At 38.9% G+C, this 18002-nt stretch overlaps 1 protein-coding gene across 2 annotated transcripts in view; it reads left to right on the top strand.

Annotated features, from left to right (window-relative positions):
* Positions 1-18002, top strand: part of LOC126249490 (mitochondrial Rho GTPase) — a 201755-nt gene that overhangs the window by 157338 nt on the left and 26415 nt on the right. For both annotated transcript variants that reach the window (XM_049951145.1, XM_049951152.1), the window contains exons 11-13: positions 8099-8229; positions 8308-8520; positions 8605-8801. In XM_049951145.1, the coding sequence (XP_049807102.1) occupies positions 8099-8229; positions 8308-8520; positions 8605-8801 (541 nt within the window). The remainder of the gene's footprint in view (positions 1-8098; positions 8230-8307; positions 8521-8604; positions 8802-18002) is intronic.

Raw genomic sequence — 18002 nt, 5'->3', positions numbered from 1 at the left:
GATTAAGATGGGGTGGACCTAATTTTGAATAGATGTTGGATAGGAAAGGCTAGGCACACTGGTAGAAAGGGAAGGGTCTAATCCGTGCTCAGGTGCATCCGTGGAAGGAATGGCCTGTAGTGTATTATGATTGTGGGAGAGTGAAAGGGTAGGTGAACCCAGAGGAAGCAATGACCTATGTCTAGGTCAGGTCCATCCATACAGGGAATGACCTGGACCGTTTAGCCGGCCACTGTGGCCGAGCGGTTCTAGGCCCCCTCAGTCTGGAACTGCGCTGCTGCTACGGTCGCAGGTTCGAATCCTGCCTCGGGCATAGATGTGTGTAATGTCCTTAGGTTAGTTATGTCTAAGTCTAGGGGACTGATGGCCTCAAATGTTAAGTCCCATAATACTTAGAGCCATTTGAACCTGGACCGTTTATTTTATGTAGAGGAGAAATAAAGGAACACCAGCATTGCAAAGGTGGCAATATATGTGTAGAATATATGTCCAAAGAATGAGTTGTAAGCACAGCTACCACAAGCATAGTAAGTTGCAATGTGACAATGAGTCACGAAAATGAAGTGTTCTCCAAAATAGCCAAAAGCAAGTAGACTTACCTTGGCTACTCAGGGATTCTTTAAATCTTGTTTCCGTATCAGTTGGCTTATCACAAATCTGAAATTACAGATCCTATAAAGTATATAGTAAAATGTATAAAAATCTAAATTGTAATGAAAGTGTATAGCAAAATGCCAGCATGAAACTCTAAGGTAGATGAAAACATGTTCCTTTTTTTGTACCTCAATAAATTTGGGAACCTGATGGTGATGTATACAAGGATTTAAAGATAGCATAAAACTATTTGCATTTCAGAAGGATGGGGGGGGGGGGGGGGGGCTTAGAAAAAAATCAGTAAAGCTTGATAAATCAGGATAAGTACTTTGCATAGGTTTTCATAACAATGTAGTGAAGTAAGAATAAAATAATGAGCTTTTAGTAAAAATGTAATAAAAATCATCATTGACTAGATGAAAACACATGAATTACCTCCATATTGAAATAAATATTTGCTATTATGGGAAACACATTATGTTAAGAAAGAGAGAATATTAAAAGGATATGATGCTTTTCTTTTATCTGTTGAAATAAATGCTAACTACTACTATGAAAATGAAATTGTTAACTATGGTACTTCCAGTTGGTAAAGTAAAAGACTAAGGATTGAAGTTGACTGACTTAAAAGATCAGTCATATTTTTGTTAAGTGAAAAAAATTGAATCTCTATCACAAACATTAATTTTAGTACAGATATATTTTATCAATCCTAGTGGTTTATAAAGACAGATTGTAATTAAATATGTACGTTGAGTTTCACATCATCTTCTGTCTTTGCGGGGAAATCTGTAGTGTAACATGAGATTTTCTGGAATAACATGTTCCACTATTATCCACTTAGGCCAATGAAATAGGTTTGTGTGAGTTGAAAATGTATCTTAGTAGCTATGAAGTACTGGGCTGCATAGTGTGCATGGATTTATATTCATATGTGAATGGAGAAATGTGAGCACAGTGCATTAACGAGACATGTCGAGGACTGAGTGGTGCGATGGAGAGGTTGGCTACATTTTGCCAGTGCAGCTTGAGGGTGCAGTGGACTCCAGAGAGAAGTAGTGGTTTCCCAATGGAGCAAAAGAAACTTGTTAAAGTAATATGGGACTGACTTGTGGTCTTACCATCTACATGTCATGCTGTAAAGTATCGTGTAGAGACTAGCCACGAGCAGGTTTTAATGAGTGATCCCTCTATGTTGTAATCAGTTATGAGAATAGTAAAATACAGAAAAGTTCTTTCAACCATAGTTATATAATTTTGTGGTTAGTTGCTAGAAATTACATGCTCTCTTACAGCCCTCAACCCTCTGCAGATGGAGACAAGAGTTCAGCAGTCAGCACCAGGATTACGGATCCATATATGGAGTTTTTTGGAGGTGTTCTGTCACAAGTACCTTCTATTAAAACAATTCACTGAGCAAAAAAAAGGGAGTGGGGGGGTGGCATGGACATCTGCAATGAATTGATTGAGTTGCAAAACACGGACAGTTCTTTTCTGACAAAAATCATAACAAGTAACAAGACTTGGTGTTATCAGTCCAAACCTTACACAAAACAACAAAGTGATGAAATTCACATGAAGGGTCAAAACTTTGATGACATAACCAACATTCAAGCCATGGTGACATGTGAATTGAATAACATACCGAATAAGAACTTCCTTGACAATTTCACATGGTTATATGAAAATTCCGTGCATTGTATTCAAATGGAGGGAGACTGAGCTATATATTTGAAGCACTAAAAGTATCGTCTTAATGTTTCTCAAATTTTTATTAAGCCAGTCTTGAAACTTTTTGGACTGACGGGATGGCTGTGAAACTGTCTAGTGTGCTACATTTAATGTAGGCACAAGAAGACAACTGTTGACTATCACTATTTAAAGTCATGGTGACATAAGTATGCTACAGTCTTTCAGTTTCTATATGGCATTGCTAACATAATAGGAACAAGTTTTATTTTGCTTCATAGTAAGTGGCTTATCCAGTTTTTTGTGTTCAGTCAGCTGCAAAATATTTGCATACATTTGCAATTAAGGAAGGGAGAGAGGGTGCATGGTGAATAATGTTTTTGGTAAATAATTCTCACATACATTGAGAATTTGACTTGATAGTAGGTCCAGACACAAGTTTAAGATTCAAAAGGGTGATAAGTGGGTCTCACATACAGCCAAGCTTTAACTTGTAAGAATTTCGAGATTTGCGTTCTACGTGGTGCTGTGTACTTCACTTTTTTGCATGGATAACCTCCAACTGTGCAATGGAATGAAGACATTGAAAATTTGTGCCAAGTTGGCACTTGAACCCAGATTTCGTGCTTGTCACTAGCACTTGCCATAACTGTTTCAGCTGGCTGTGCACACTTCACAGCCAGACCCCAACTTCCATATTTCATTAACCTGCATTTGTGCACGTACTGTAAGTCCTGTACAGGGTAGATATTTTAATCAAAACTCGCTATCCTGGTGTCGACGTACAAGTAGGTATTCTTGAAACTTTTTGGACTGATGGGGTAGATGTCATCCACCCAGTATCATATGAGAAATACTTCTTTTAATAGAAAATGCCATCTTGTAGTGATCCACTTCTGTCCATCTTGGTTTACAATGTGCTGTAAGTCCATAACCAACATAACGGTACATTACTACAAGACTTTGATTCATACATACTTTGTACCTGTTTTTCTTTATTGCTTAGTTAAAATATTTTGCCTCTGTGCAGTCTAAAATAATCAAATGCTAAATTGCACTTTTCAGAAAAATCTGTGGAAGAACTGTAGTTTCTGCTTTGTTTTAGGGTAGTAAGAAATCTATTTTTTATCCATTTAAGAGTTAGTATTGTGAATCAGTGGATTAAGTTAGCAGAAATTACAGCTCATTTCTATGTACCTTATAATATTGAAAGTTACTGACCATGGACAAATGATTTGTGCAGCAAGAAGTATTATGCTTAGAGGAGTTTATCAAAGCTATTTCTGTTGGTGTTGTCTTTCATGTGTTCGGAGACACTAGTTTGATGGAGAAGTCTTTCTCACAAAGAAGTAGGGTAGTGGATAAAACTATGGGTATTTAGAAAGTTCATCAATAGTAAATGACCACAAGTACACACTATAGGTGTGAGAACATAAACCGACTAACATGGACAGTAGAGTCCAGCGTACTCTGAGTATTGTCCAACCCAATGTTGTTATTTTCCTTCTATGTTTGCATGACAGTTTAGTCTCTTTCCTACCTAGTTGTAAAATCATTTAAGAATTAAGTGAATTGAACAAGAACCTATACAGTCTTGTGAAACATTATATCACATTATTCGAAACAGTTGTTATCTTTGTAAATGAAACCAATTTTCCTTTTTCTTCTTCTTCCTTAATAGTCATGTTAATGAACAAAACTTTCAATATTGGGCTGGAGCCAGTGCTAGAATAATGTGTCAAACAATGGAAAGTACAGGAAAAGGGTAGATTGCTACTCACTGTAAAGATGACACATTGAGTTGCAGTCAGGCACAGCACAACAAAAAGGCCATTACACAGGAGCCTTAGGCCAAAGCCTTCTTCAGAAAGAAGGGAAACAGACAAGCAAGCACACATTACACACACATAACTATTATTTCCAGCTGTCAGAAGGAACTGCGTTAAGTGGCAGCAACAATCTGATATGGGGCGGGGGAAGTGGGAAGGATAGCAGGGTATGGGTAGGGGGAGAGAAGTAAGCACTGTGTGGCAGAGCATAAAGAAATAGACTAGATTGTTGTGGGACAAGACTGCCAGGTGCAACATTGGGAGCTACGTGGGAGGGAAGGCAAAGTGGAGAGTGGAAAAGGAGAAGAGCAGAGAAGGGGAAAAGACTGGTGGGTGCATTGGCAGAGAGTGCTGCACAAAGAGGGTGAGGGGACTTGAATTGGGAAGAGGTGATAGGATAAAGGGGGCAGAAACTGTTGGGTGGAGAATGTGGGGACAATAGGTTGCCATAAATTAAGTCTGGGATCATTTTGGAAGTGGAAAGTGTGTTGTAAGGATGCTTCACATCTGCACAGTTCAGAAAAGCTGGTGGTGGAAGGGAGGAGCCAGGTGATCCGGGTTGTGAAACAGTGATTGAAATCAAGCATACTATGTTCAACTGCATGTTCTACATGGACACTCTGCAATTCACATTTAAGTGCTGGCAGAGGGTTCATCGAACCACCTTCACAATTCTCTATTATTCCAATCTTGTATAGCGTGCAGAAAGCACAAACATCTACATCTTTCTGTACGAGCTCTGATTACCCTTATTTTATTGTGGTGATCATTTCCCCTATGTAGGTCAGTGTCAACAAAATATTTTCGTTGGTGATTGCAATTTCATGAGAAGATTCCATCGCAACGAAAAACGCCTTCCTTTTAATGTCCACCCCAAATCCTGTATCATTTTTGAGACACACTCTCCCATATTTCGCGATAATAGAAAATGTGCTGCCCTTCTTTGAACTTTATTGATGTACTCCACCAGTCCTGTCTGGTAAGGATCCCACACCGTACAGCAGTATTCTAAAAGATGACAGACAAATGTAGTGTAGGCAGTCTCCTTAGTAGATCTGATACATTTTCTAAGTGTCCTGCCAATAAAATGCAGTCTTTGGTTAGTCTTCCCCACAACATTTTCTGTGTGTTCCTTCCAATTTAAGTTGTTCGTAATTGTAATACCTAGGTATTTAGTCGAATTCACGGCTTTTAGATTAGACTGATTTATCGTGTAACCGAAGTTTAGCGAATTCCTTCTAGCACTCACGTGGATGACCCCACACTTTTCACTATTTAGGGTCAACTACCAATTTTTGTACCATTCAGATATCGTTTCTAAATCATTTTGCAATTTGTTTTGATCTTCTGATGACTTTATTAGTTGATAAACCACAGGGTCATCTGCAAACAACCTAAGACGGGTGCTCAGATTGTCTCCCAAATTGTTTATATAGATAAGGAACAGCAAAGGGACTATAACACTACCTTGAGGAATGCCAGAAATCACCTCTGTTTTACTCGATGACTTTCCGTCAGTTACTACGAATTGTGACCTCTCTGTCAGGAAATCACAAATTCAATCACATTACTGAGACAATAATCCATAAGCATGCAATTTCACTACAAGCCAGAAATCCAGAAATACAGTATCGATCTGAAATCCCTTCTCAATAGCACTCAACACTTCATGTGAATAAAGAGCTAGTTTTGTTTTACAAGAACGTTGGTAGTCAAACCAGTATAAAAAGCTGTGCATTGTTTGCAGCATAGCTGGTATATGACATGGCTGCTTTCACAGGTAGCCCATCCTCTGGTGGTGTAAGATAAGCCTGTCACAGGACTGGAATAGGAATTGTTGGGTGAGTGGATTGGGCAGGTCTTTTACCTGGATATTCCACAAGGATATGATTCCTGTGGCAAGGTGATGAGATTGGGAGTGACATAGGGATGGACTAGGATGTTATGGAGGTTGGGTAGACAATGGAGCACCACTTTAGGAGGGGTGGTATTAGGTGACAAAGCAGGCGTTCTTTTGTATTTGATTTTTGAGGTGGTGTGAAGTTTGGGATTTTGTAGGGATATGGCATGGGAAATCTGTTTGAGAATGAGGTGGAGGGGGGATATTGCCTGTCTGTGGAGGCCTTTGTCCTTTGTGAAACCTTGAGCATTCTGGGCATGGCAGTTCTTGTCACTGCAGGTACACCATCTCAGTTTGGCCAGACTGTATAAAAGGGATTTTTGTACATGGAAGGGATGGCAGCTGTCAAAAAGCAGGTACAGTTGGTGGGTTAAATGTGGACACAGTTGTAGATAGAGCCATCTGGTAGTCATACAACCAGACTACCATCTGGAAGTCAACATCCAGGTCGGTGGCATGCTGGGTTGCAGAGGATCAGGTGAAATGGCTGGGAGAGAATGTGTTGAGGTTGGTGAAGGAATGAGGATATGATGTCTTGGCCCTGAGTCCAGATCATGAATATATTGTCTGTGAACTGGAACCAGACCAAGGTTTAGGTGCTTTGGGAGGCTAGGAAACTGTGCAGTGATGGCAGCAAAACTGGTATATGACATGGTTGCTTTCACATGTGTCCCAGGCACACCTGTGAAAAGCAACCCATTGGTAAAAGTAGCCATGTCATATACCTGCTCTGTTGCAATCATTACACAGCTTCTTATATTTGCGTGACCACTAAGCAACTGTTCACCGAGGTGAATGGCCACCGCCATCACTGTGGACAAGAGTGAAGTGGACCACCCGATAGTGTAACATCCAGCTGAACATAACACACTTGATTTCAATGGTTAAATCAAACAATGGGAAATCCAGAATGGAATAATGACATGCATCAGCCGTGTGTTTTTATTTTGCCTTTGATTTCAGTGGCTGCTCCACAACTCAGGCCATCTGGATCCTCCCCTCCTCCACCAGGTTTTCTGACCTGCACAGACGAGATGTATCATTGAACACATTCTCCAGTCCCAAAATAATCCAGCTGCAACCTACATAACCCATTGTCCCCGTACCTTCACTCAGCAATTTCTGCCCCATTTGTCGTATCGCCTCCTCCCAGTTCATGTCCCCTCACCCTCATTTTGCACCACTCATTGGCAACAAACCCACCAGTCTTTTCCCCTTCTCCGCTCCTCACATTTTTCCCCAGCCTCCCGACACTGCACCTGGCAACCTAATCCTGCAACTGTTTAGTCCCTGCAAGCTCCACCAGGCAGCACTCTCTTCTTTGCCCCCACTTGCACTCTGCTTTGCCTCTCCCTTCCCTGCCTCACTGTGGACTGCTGCTTTCTGGCCCAAACAGCTAAAGATAAAGGTCATATGTGTGGGGGGCATGGTTGCTTGTGTGTTTACGTTCTGAAGAAGGCTTTGGCCAAAAGCTCAGTGTGTAACAGTCTTTTTGTTGTGCCTCTTTGCAACTCAAGAAGTCATCTTTATGGTGAGTAGCAACCTATCCTTTTTAGAGCAATGTGTGAAATATTTGTTTATGGTGTTTATATTACAGGAATTTCTATTCACATAGCTCTTTTGTTGGAAATTCAGTTGCATAACATCTGATTTCAACAGGATGACACCTCACCACATATAGTTCATTAGAGTATGGTTACATAATGCACACTTTCTCTTTGAGAAACAATTTCAGATGACATCCCATGAATGCCTAATAATTCCAGACTTGCTGCCCTTCATTACTTCTTCCGAATCTGTTCAGTGAACAAAAAAAAAAATTCTTGTTCGGCTTGGTCACATCAACATATGAACATTATAAAATCATATATTTGAGAAAAGTTTAGAACATCATATATTTGAGAAAAGTTCAGAACATTGCTCTGCCACTTACAGACAGAGAGAGAGAGTGAGAGAGAAATGTGTATATTCCAAAAGTGGTTATAGTAATGTATTCCAATGCAGCTCCCCTCTTGCTAGTATTGCACATGAAATTATAATTATGCATTGCAGCATTTAAGCTCTCATCTTTTTTCCTTGTTTTCAGTTACAAGAGAGAAACGTCTAGATCTACTGAAGAAGCAATCTGGACGCAATGTGTACCAGTGTCATGTAATCGGTCCCAAAGGATCAGGGAAATCGATGTTTTGCCGAAGCTTTATAGGACAAACAGTTGAAGTAAGAAAATAGCAGATTATATTTTAAATGTTTAGTGACATTTAATTTAGATCTATCTGATTACATCTTTATTTACAGATAGTTACTGAGACAGGGTTGCTTGATAATCCACAATGCACAATAAACACTGTGCAGGTATATGGGCAAGAGAAGTACTTAATGCTGCGTGATATTGATGTGCGGAATGTTTCTGAACCATTAACACCATCAGAAGTACAATGTGATGTAGCCTGCCTAGTTTATGATGTCAGTGATCCAAAGTCCTTTGAATACATTGCCCGATTATTTTTGGTAAGTTACCAGCATGTAAAATACAACTGTAACATTTTGAAGGAAAATTTAACTTGGCTCATGGTTTGATATTTTGTTATTCAGAAATATTTCATCGATACAAAGATCCCAGTTCTGATAGTTGCTAACAAAAGTGATTTGGAGGAGGTACATCAAGATTATTTACTACAGCCTTCCAGCTTCTGCAGTCGATATAAATTACCGCCTCCACATCCATTCACAGCATCAAAGAAAATTAAACGAGACATCTATGTTAAACTGGCAACAATGGCTGCATTTCCGTAAGTTTTACACACATTTTATTGTACATGTAAAATTGCGCCTAACTTCCAAAATTGAGCTCATTAAAATTAGAAAATATATTCACAATATAGAACCAAATACTTGAAGTAAGGAAGCATAATATCTGTAGTTTGCACATGATTTGTTGATAGAACACTGCCACAGAATGATTCTGGAGTATGGTACCATCTTGTGACATTATTGATTGTGAGAAAATCAAAATTCAGTGGCTTTGCTTTATTTGAATTTAGAATTTTTATTCACATAAGAAGACACATTTTTGAAATATGAATATTGATGCAAATCATAAGCAGTGTAACTAGGACTTGCACAAAAATTGAAGTTGTGTAGAGAACAACAGGAAAATGTGGGCACTGATTTGTGTGAATTTTAATAGTTACATGAATTTATAAGATTCATTGATGTCAGTTGTGATCAGCTTTATAGGAACTATTCAGAACAGTGTAGGAAGTTCGTCCCCCACCCTTCAAATCTTAGGTCTTTTATATCTTGCTTCAAAAGTAAGTGAGACATATCTATATTGCTAAATGGTTAAAAGAGTCAGTTGCACGGTGTCTAACAGCCTACAGGGGCATCAAAAATTTTGTGTACAAGATTTCATATAATTACTGACCAGATATAAAACGGTAAAGGCTCTCATAATATACTCATTTAGAGGTATAATCTTAAAGTAAAAGTTTAATACAATAAGTAAAGTATTTAAGTAAGAAAGTGTGTATGTATCTTAAGGTAGCATACATAACTCATCATGTTCAAATTAGCCGGATTAATGGAATGCCCTATCCCGACAATGTTAAATTTAGTGACTTGGCTTCCCTGTATTTCAGGAACCACTGTAGCCATTGGCATGAAACTTTTACAGGGCATTAAACTGTATGTTCTGAGTCTGCTGAACTACAATAATTGCATTTCATCCACAGCTTTGGGAAATACAATTTTTTCATTACATGGTTAAAATTTTGTGTACTTTTTGTACGTTATCATTTTAATTGTCCATAACATTATGAAAAATTTGAATACTCTACTCGAAGTGGTTTGTGAGATTTAGGGGAAAATGCAACAGAAAATGTAAATTTTGAGGAACGGCCTCTTAAGTTTCAAAAGACTGTAACTCACTTAATGTATGCTTAATTTTTTTATTTTTAGTCACTCGGAAGCACCTTTCACCATACTGTATATCATCCTCTTGATCTTTTTCCAAGTTTTTTCTTCTTTTCTTCTTTCTGGACTCCTTAGTGGCCAACTGTGCTGTGTACTCTGCTTTAATAATGTGAACGTTGTCCATCCGTTCAAGTTCTGTGATGCAGTTTGCTCCAGGATTAATTCCCATATGCTGTAGCACTTTCACCCTACCAATTTTGCCATCATTAAAAACAATAACAGCATCACTGACGCCCCACACTTGAGTGTCTTCATTCCAACAAAAACATTTATTGAGCGACTCATTGGGATTTTGAGTCTGACCATGCCGACACTTCTTCAGTAATTTGGTATTTGCCAGGTCTCTGTAAATGGGTTTTATGATATCCATGACTGCTGCTGGGATGGAATGTTTATGGCTGTATGAACTCTTTGAGTACTGACCATTGCGGTAATTGCACCATGAATCAGGTCCAGGAGGGCAAAAATGGTTTACTGGTTTTTCATCAGTTGCCAATCTGTGGAAGAAGGTAGCCCATACTGCCTGCTTCATTTTCAACAAATCCTCAGTGTTATTTCTAATGGCCGCCCATAATACTGCTGTAGTTCATCAATCATTTTGTCTGTCAGCCTGCCTCTTATGGTTTCACAATCAGAAACGTTCTTGTCTCTCAAACTTTGTTTCAACTTCCTCAACCTGGTACCCATCCTCTTCTGGACACGACCAACACATTCCATATTTGTGATAATCTTCTCACCATAAGGCTGAGCGGCTACGACACTGTTGTTGATAATTCTTCCGGGTTATATGGCCGTGGTCCATGGAATTCTTCTATTCTATTGGGAATAGAAGAATTCCATGGACCACGGCCATATAACCCGGAAGAATTGTCAACAACAGTACCATCCGGTCGTGAAAGCCTTCATTGTATGGCTACTACACTGTTATATGCTTTTGAGTCTCCATCACCTAAGAGCTTAGTGTAACACACTCCCCTTTCTTTCACAGATCGACTAAAAATTTCAATAGCTGCAGAGGCCTCCATACCACCACTTGTTCCTTCATAATTTCTGACGCAGATATGACCTTCTTCATTCCCCAATTGACACTTATAACAATGTTTGGTTAAAATCTGGAAATCTATTGCCTTTCCAGTATCCACACCGGTTACTGTAGCAACAGAATTCTTAGAACTGTAGGCGCACTTCTGCCAAGTGTCATCAAAAGCTACTGGTATGTCAGTCATAGTATCATTTATTTCAACAGCATCGTTTGCAGCACCCTTCATTGACTCACCTGCAACAGATTCCACAGCAGCTCCAATAAATCCTGCATACTTGTCGATTTTACAAGCTGAGCGTGGTATATTCATCACGGCACACATCGTTTCTACTGCAGTGTGTACTTTGCCAATAGCTCTCAATCCATAAAACCACCTAACATTTACTTCAAAATAATTATCTTTACACTTATCAGAATTCCAAAATGAATGAGTATATTTACAACTGGCACAATTAATGATAAGTTTCCTGGCTATTTCATTTGATACCTCACTGTCTTCATGTAAACTAATTGGCCCTCCACATATTTTACAACACACATATTCACCTAACACCCTTTTTAGGATGTGTAAATCTATCAGAATATAACCTAACCTACCATTTACATCACTTTTGTTTTGAGAAAACTGTATATCACAATGTTTTATTTTAGTCTTCAAAGCACTAATGGGTGTTTCTCTAGATACTGATGAGTTTGCCTGTATTTCACTGCCTGTAACTTCACACGCCAAATGTTGAACACAATGTTTCCTTTATTCACAAATCTATTACCATGAAACCCATGTTTGGTAAAAACACTTCGTTTTGGCGTCATACTTTACTTTTTGAGAGATTTACCAATCCATTTGTTACTTTTCCTCAGAAAAATGTTAGCATTTCGACATACAACGCATGTTCATACTATGAAATGACATGATACTGTTTTTGACAGTGCTACCACTACAAACATGTAATTTAACTTCAATAACACATCAATCCACAGCCTTCTGTATAAAAAAATACTGATTTTATTATATCGTGAAGTAATGCACGTAAAAGTCGTAACATTTCCAACCAGTGTAGATTATATTTTAAAAAATAAAATAAAGTACTTCCCATGTGAGTTTATAAGTTATATATATATATATATATATATATATATATAACAGAGGGAAACATTCCACGTGGAAAAAATATATCTAAAAAGAAAGATGATGGGACTTACCAAACAAAAGCACTGGCAGGTCGATAGACACACAAACAAACACAAATATACACACAAAATTCAAGCTTTCGCAACAAACTGTTGCCTCATCAGGAAAGAGGGAAGGAGAGGGAAAGACGAAAGGATGTGGGTTTTAAGGGAGAGGGTAAGGAGTCATTCCAATCCCGGGAGCGGAAAGACTTACCTTAGGGGGAAAAAAGGACAGGTATACACTCGCACACACACACATATCCATCCACACATCCACGTGTGGATGGATATGTGTGTGTGTGCGAGTGTGTACCTGTCCTTTTTTCCCCCTAAGGTAAGTCTTTCCGCTCCCGGGATTGGAATGACTCCTTACCCTCTCCCTTAAAACCCACATCCTTTCGTCTTTCCCTCTCCTTCCCTCTTTCCTGATGAGGCAACAGTTTGTTGCGAAAGCTTGAATTTTGTGTGTATATTTGTGTTTGTTTGTGTGTCTATCGACCTGCCAGCGCTTTTGTTTGGTAAGTCTCATCATCTTTCTTTATATATATATATATAATTTTATTTGGGAAATTGCAAATTTTATAATGAGATAAAAATTCAAAAACGTGAAAAAAATTTTTTTTTTCCTTTCTAACTCCCTTTAATTTCACCCAGTATTTGAGAATGAGAGGAGTCAGTGAATTCCAACACATGTCAGGCAGTTTCAATCTTTTTTGAAACTTTTTCTTGCCGAGACTCACCACACAATAATTACAGGAAAAAAAGTGTATCGCCTACCAAGTTTTTCTATTCATGCTGTGGAACATAGGCAACAGGCATGAAGTTTAAATTTATTACTTTTTTACTGCTATGTATATTTGCATATACTATTGTGTGTCCCTGTAGAAGTATATCTTACAAAACACACAATTCAGGAGATATTGCAAAGTCATAAACTTCGAGAGGCATGAAAAATTAGGAATTTATACCTTCAGCTGTAAATGTTTTACATGCTTGATGTCATATACTTGACATATTAATGCATTTTTAAAGTAGTCAGACATTTGTGGCTGTTTTATTCATGAGAGTTTGATTCTTTAAAGAATTGTGTGTTTGGTTACTGGTAGATAAGAAAACTACGATATTTCACAGTGTCATTAAATGACATTTATCTGATTTCAAAATAGACATTTATTGAATATATATGGCAAACAATACCATCAATGGATATTTGAACCTGTCTTAGCAAACCTTGTCACTTGGCTTTGATAGCCTTAATGTAGTAGCATTTTATGTATATAAATGTAGACTTCCAAAGTGTATACTGCTGACAAATTCTTGGATTTCCATCTAGCAAATATGATGAAAGTGACACTCTTTGAAATGTAGCAGAATTTCGACACATCCATGCAGATGGAGGCCCGGGAAGATCTTGTTAACTGTATGTAGTTTGGAAGATTGCTCTATTAGGCCATGTCACGTAATTTAAACTGGTTGTGGATTCTAGGGTCAGACAAAACGAATACCGTTCCATTGACAGTGTAGTGTAGTTTTTACAGTAAATCCTGTATCTAGACCAAGTGCCTGTTAAATTTGCATCAGAAAAACTAAGAATCACATGAGAATGTAAGGAACTGTTATGAAGATACCTTTCTTTGCGTAAAACATGAAAGAAGAAGTGAATATTGGGGTGTGAAAGTGAGAAAAAGAAAGATACAGGAACTACTTCTGCAGCAAATTACACTGCATAGAAAATAGGTGTTCAGGAAAGGTCATTAGCTGAGGACTATGAAGCTCTAGAAAACAGTGAAGTGTGACAGGAAGAACTGTGATACAGAACACAGCTATCAGGGTAGTGTGCTCGAGCAATTATGCTTGCATGTCATGCAGTCAATCTGATGTACATTTTGTATAATTTTTCCTCATAATTTTAGGCATATATCAGCATACTTACACTCACAGTCATTTGTTAGACAGATTCTGGCAGCTTAAAACTGTATACCGGGTTAGAATTTCAAACTAGACCAATGCCTTAAGGGACAAAACAGAGCTCTTTCAGCATGCCTCATGGTGTGACTCAAAACTACAAGCTGCCTGTACCTCTTCGTACTTCTCAAACTTACCAGAGGCTGTCTTAGACCTCATAATGGACATACAAGGTCTGTTCAAAAAATTCCAGAACATTCGTAGTTCAACGCCAGTGGTGTACTGGAGCAAAATTGGTTGCCATCCCTGCACATGCCAGTGTTTAATGTATAACTGCCAGAAGTTTCGTTGTTGTATGTCTGTTAGTTATTGTTCACTGCTACATTGAGTAGAATGTTGTGTTGCACAGTTTTTGAATTTCGAGATGGCAGAGTTAGAGGAGCAACGTGTCTGCATTAAATTTTGTGTGAAACTCAAGAAAACCTGTACAGAGACACACCAAATGATGCAGAAAGCCTATGTTGATGAGTGCTTAAGCCATACTTGGTGTTACGAATGGTTCACGCAGTTTAAAAATGGCCACAGGGAAGTTGGTGGTGATCCTTGTTCAGGGCACCCTTTGAAATCTACCCACGATGCTCGTGTCAGGAGTTTCAACTAAATTGTGCATGTCAATCTAAGACTGACTGACTGAGAGATAGCATACGAATGTAACATTTCAGTTGGATCATGTCATGAAATCTTGTCACAGCATCTTGGAATGCATTGTATTGCCACTAGGTTCGTCCCACGCCTCATGGATCAAGACCAGAAAAACATTCATCTCCCAATCTGTGAAGAGATTTTGGATCACACAGATGAGAACTAGATGTACCTTAAGGGAATCATAACTGGTGATAAGACAAGGGTCTACAGTTATGTTGTAGAGACTAAGGTTCAATCTTCACAATGGGTCAGAAAAGGTTCTCCAAGACCAAAGAAAGTTCATCAGGTCAAATGCCAGAGCTATGCTGATTGTTTTCTTTGACTTTGAATGATTGATTAATCATGAATTCTTACCACAGGGACAAACCATTAATCGATGTTACTATTGGGATGTGTTGGCGATGCCTGTGAGAAAATGTTAGAAGACAAAGGCCTGAAATGTGGCAAGATAATTCATGGCTCTTGCAACATAATGCACTCACACATTCATCCCTGTTGGTGTGTGATATCACTCAAAAATACAAAATCACTATGCACTACGCTGCCTCATCCTCCATACTTTCCAGACCTGGCCGCTGCAGATTTATTCTTATTTCCAAAGTTGAAAACCCTGTTTAAAGGGCATAGATTTGCAATGATAGATGAGATAAAAGAAAATTCGCAGATGGCACTTCACACAATCTAGCAAGAGGCATACCAAGACTGCTTCCAGAAGCGGAAATGGCATTAGGAGCTGTGTATCAATTGTGGAGGAGAGTATTATGAAGGAGACCATGCGCAATAAGTAAAAGGTAAGTGTAGAAAAAGTTTTTGGACAAAGCTTGGAATTTTTTGCACGGACCTCGTATACCTGTGTATGAAAATGTATAATGAAGACTGGTTTTGCCATGATCTCTTTCTGGAATAAATCTTGCACTTTAGATGCTGAAAACTTCTCGTAAATGATGAAAATATGGTATTTTGCAGCTCTGATCTCTTACCAGATACACTGTCCAGTATAACAGTGAAGCATTCAAAAAGGGAGGAGAAGACAAATGAAACTTCTTGGGATGAGTGGGTATGTGGTGGTGTTTCAGTGACAACAAAATCGTGCAATAGTAACATACCAGTCCACTTGTCGTATGATGTTGCACCCCCTCTTGTCTGGATCACTTCATTTGGTTGGGAGACGTGTCATAAAGCCATTGTATCCTCTTCTGAGGTAAGCTGGCCCACAGCTGTTGTAACTGGTCCTGGATACTGGGACTGGGATTGAGTTGACATCAGAGTTGACCCCCACAAGTTCTAATAAGAAGAGAGCTGGGGGTCTTGCTGGCCACGTGAATACCTGAACATCATGCAGACAATTCATAAAGACACGTTCCATGTTTGGCCAAGCACTGCCGTGTTGAAAAATAGCAGAATGATACTGTCACATGTGACATCAGAGTAACACAAGAGGATATATAATATCCATGTCATATCATTGTGACACCGGAGTTCTCTCAATCACTAATAGCGATGACATGAAGTCATACGCGATGCTGCCACACACTGTGACACCAGGCATAACACTGTTGTGCCTCTCCAAAACATAGATAGAATGGGACCTCTCCCCAAATTGCTGCTTTACTTGCCAACTAAGATCATTCAGGGTAGTGCAGAACTGTGATTATTTGCTGAATTCAATGCAGTATCATTCATCAGCAGTCCATGCTTCCCGGCCACTATACCATTTCAAACTCTGCCATTTGTGTTATGGTGTTAATGGCGGCCTATGCGTGGGGCAGTAATTCTCTTGTCTAGCTGCTGATGGTCTTCAACCAATAATGTAGGATGACACAGAATGTTGCGGGGAGTCCATTACTTGTTCTTGGATGGCAGGTGGAAATGTGAAGGAGAAACAATGTGCTTGGTGCACAATATGGCATCCCACCCTTGCAGTGCTCAGACATGTTTGACCGGAAGCTTGACAATGAGTTTGCTTGCTTTCTTCTCGTGCAGTCCAACATCTGACCACTATTACATCCAAAAGCCCCACAAATCTGGATATTGCATAATTCGATCGGATGGCCAAATGGAGACCTACAGTTAGGTCATTTTCAAATCTTGTCGGGTGTTGATAACACTGTACTACACAAGTACTTGGTGTCTCCGTGTTCTTCACAGTGATCACACAACATCTGATGCTGTTCACATCCCTTACATATATGCTGACAGGCCTGTTAATGATGCTAAACAGGAATGACAGTAATACACTCTGGTGGCCACTCTACCTGTTGCAGAGAATTGCAGTTTTTCGTTTGCATATCTGCTGATGGTGCTTACAAATATGAAGTTACAGTGACATCAAACCACTTCTTCTGGTGCTTCACTTTTTTGTCATGCAGTGTATTATCATAGTCATAGCCATGAGGTTGTTCGGACAGTAGTCAGTTTTGGATTAAAGACATAAAGGATAACATTGATAGTAATCTGTTTTATACAGGCAGGATCAAAACAAGTTGTAAAATCTAGAACGTTCATGGTGATTCATCTAAGCTTCACCTCAGATATTTCCTGATCATTTAAAAGATCATAATTCTGGTTTCACCGAATTGAAATGTGAAGAAGCCCTTACTAAAAGAGAGAATTTCAGTGTCATTTCACTCTTCAAAATCTGATTAGTAGTTTTGGAGTAATTACAATATTAAGAACTTAGGATTTGTGTGTTTTGAACATGAAACCAATAGCTGTCTTACGTGAAAGTTTGTGTTGTACGAAACTTATCGAGTCCATCTGATGGGACTCTCAGGCATGGCTGTGTGTCGTTGAACCAGCACATCAACTGGAAACTGAATGCTGTGGTACCAAAGGGTGATTCACCAGTTAACTGCAATAACAGTTCTGCTCTTTAAGAGAAATGAGTCTTGGAAAAAAGGTTCAAGTTAAATATTCAGTGCATCTTTGAAAAGGAGATTTGAGGTACGAAAATTATTAAATAATAACTATGTGTCATGAATGTAATGTTAAGATACACCAGGATTGACACAAGTTCTGGAAATCGGAGAATATCAGGAAATTTCAAATGTGTCGGGGAAATTTGAAGAAAACACTGGAAAAATCTCATTTTTGTCTCAGTAGATGAAATGGTTCATTTGCTGAGATGTAATGCATTGTTGCTGGGTGGGTGCAGCCTAGTACATGTGCTGCTTCCCTAGTCCCTCATTCTTAC

Source organism: Schistocerca nitens, chromosome 1, assembly GCF_023898315.1.
Source record: "Schistocerca nitens isolate TAMUIC-IGC-003100 chromosome 1, iqSchNite1.1, whole genome shotgun sequence".
NCBI lineage: Eukaryota > Metazoa > Arthropoda > Insecta > Orthoptera > Acrididae > Schistocerca > Schistocerca nitens.
This window is presented reverse-complemented; position numbering and strand designations above follow the sequence as displayed.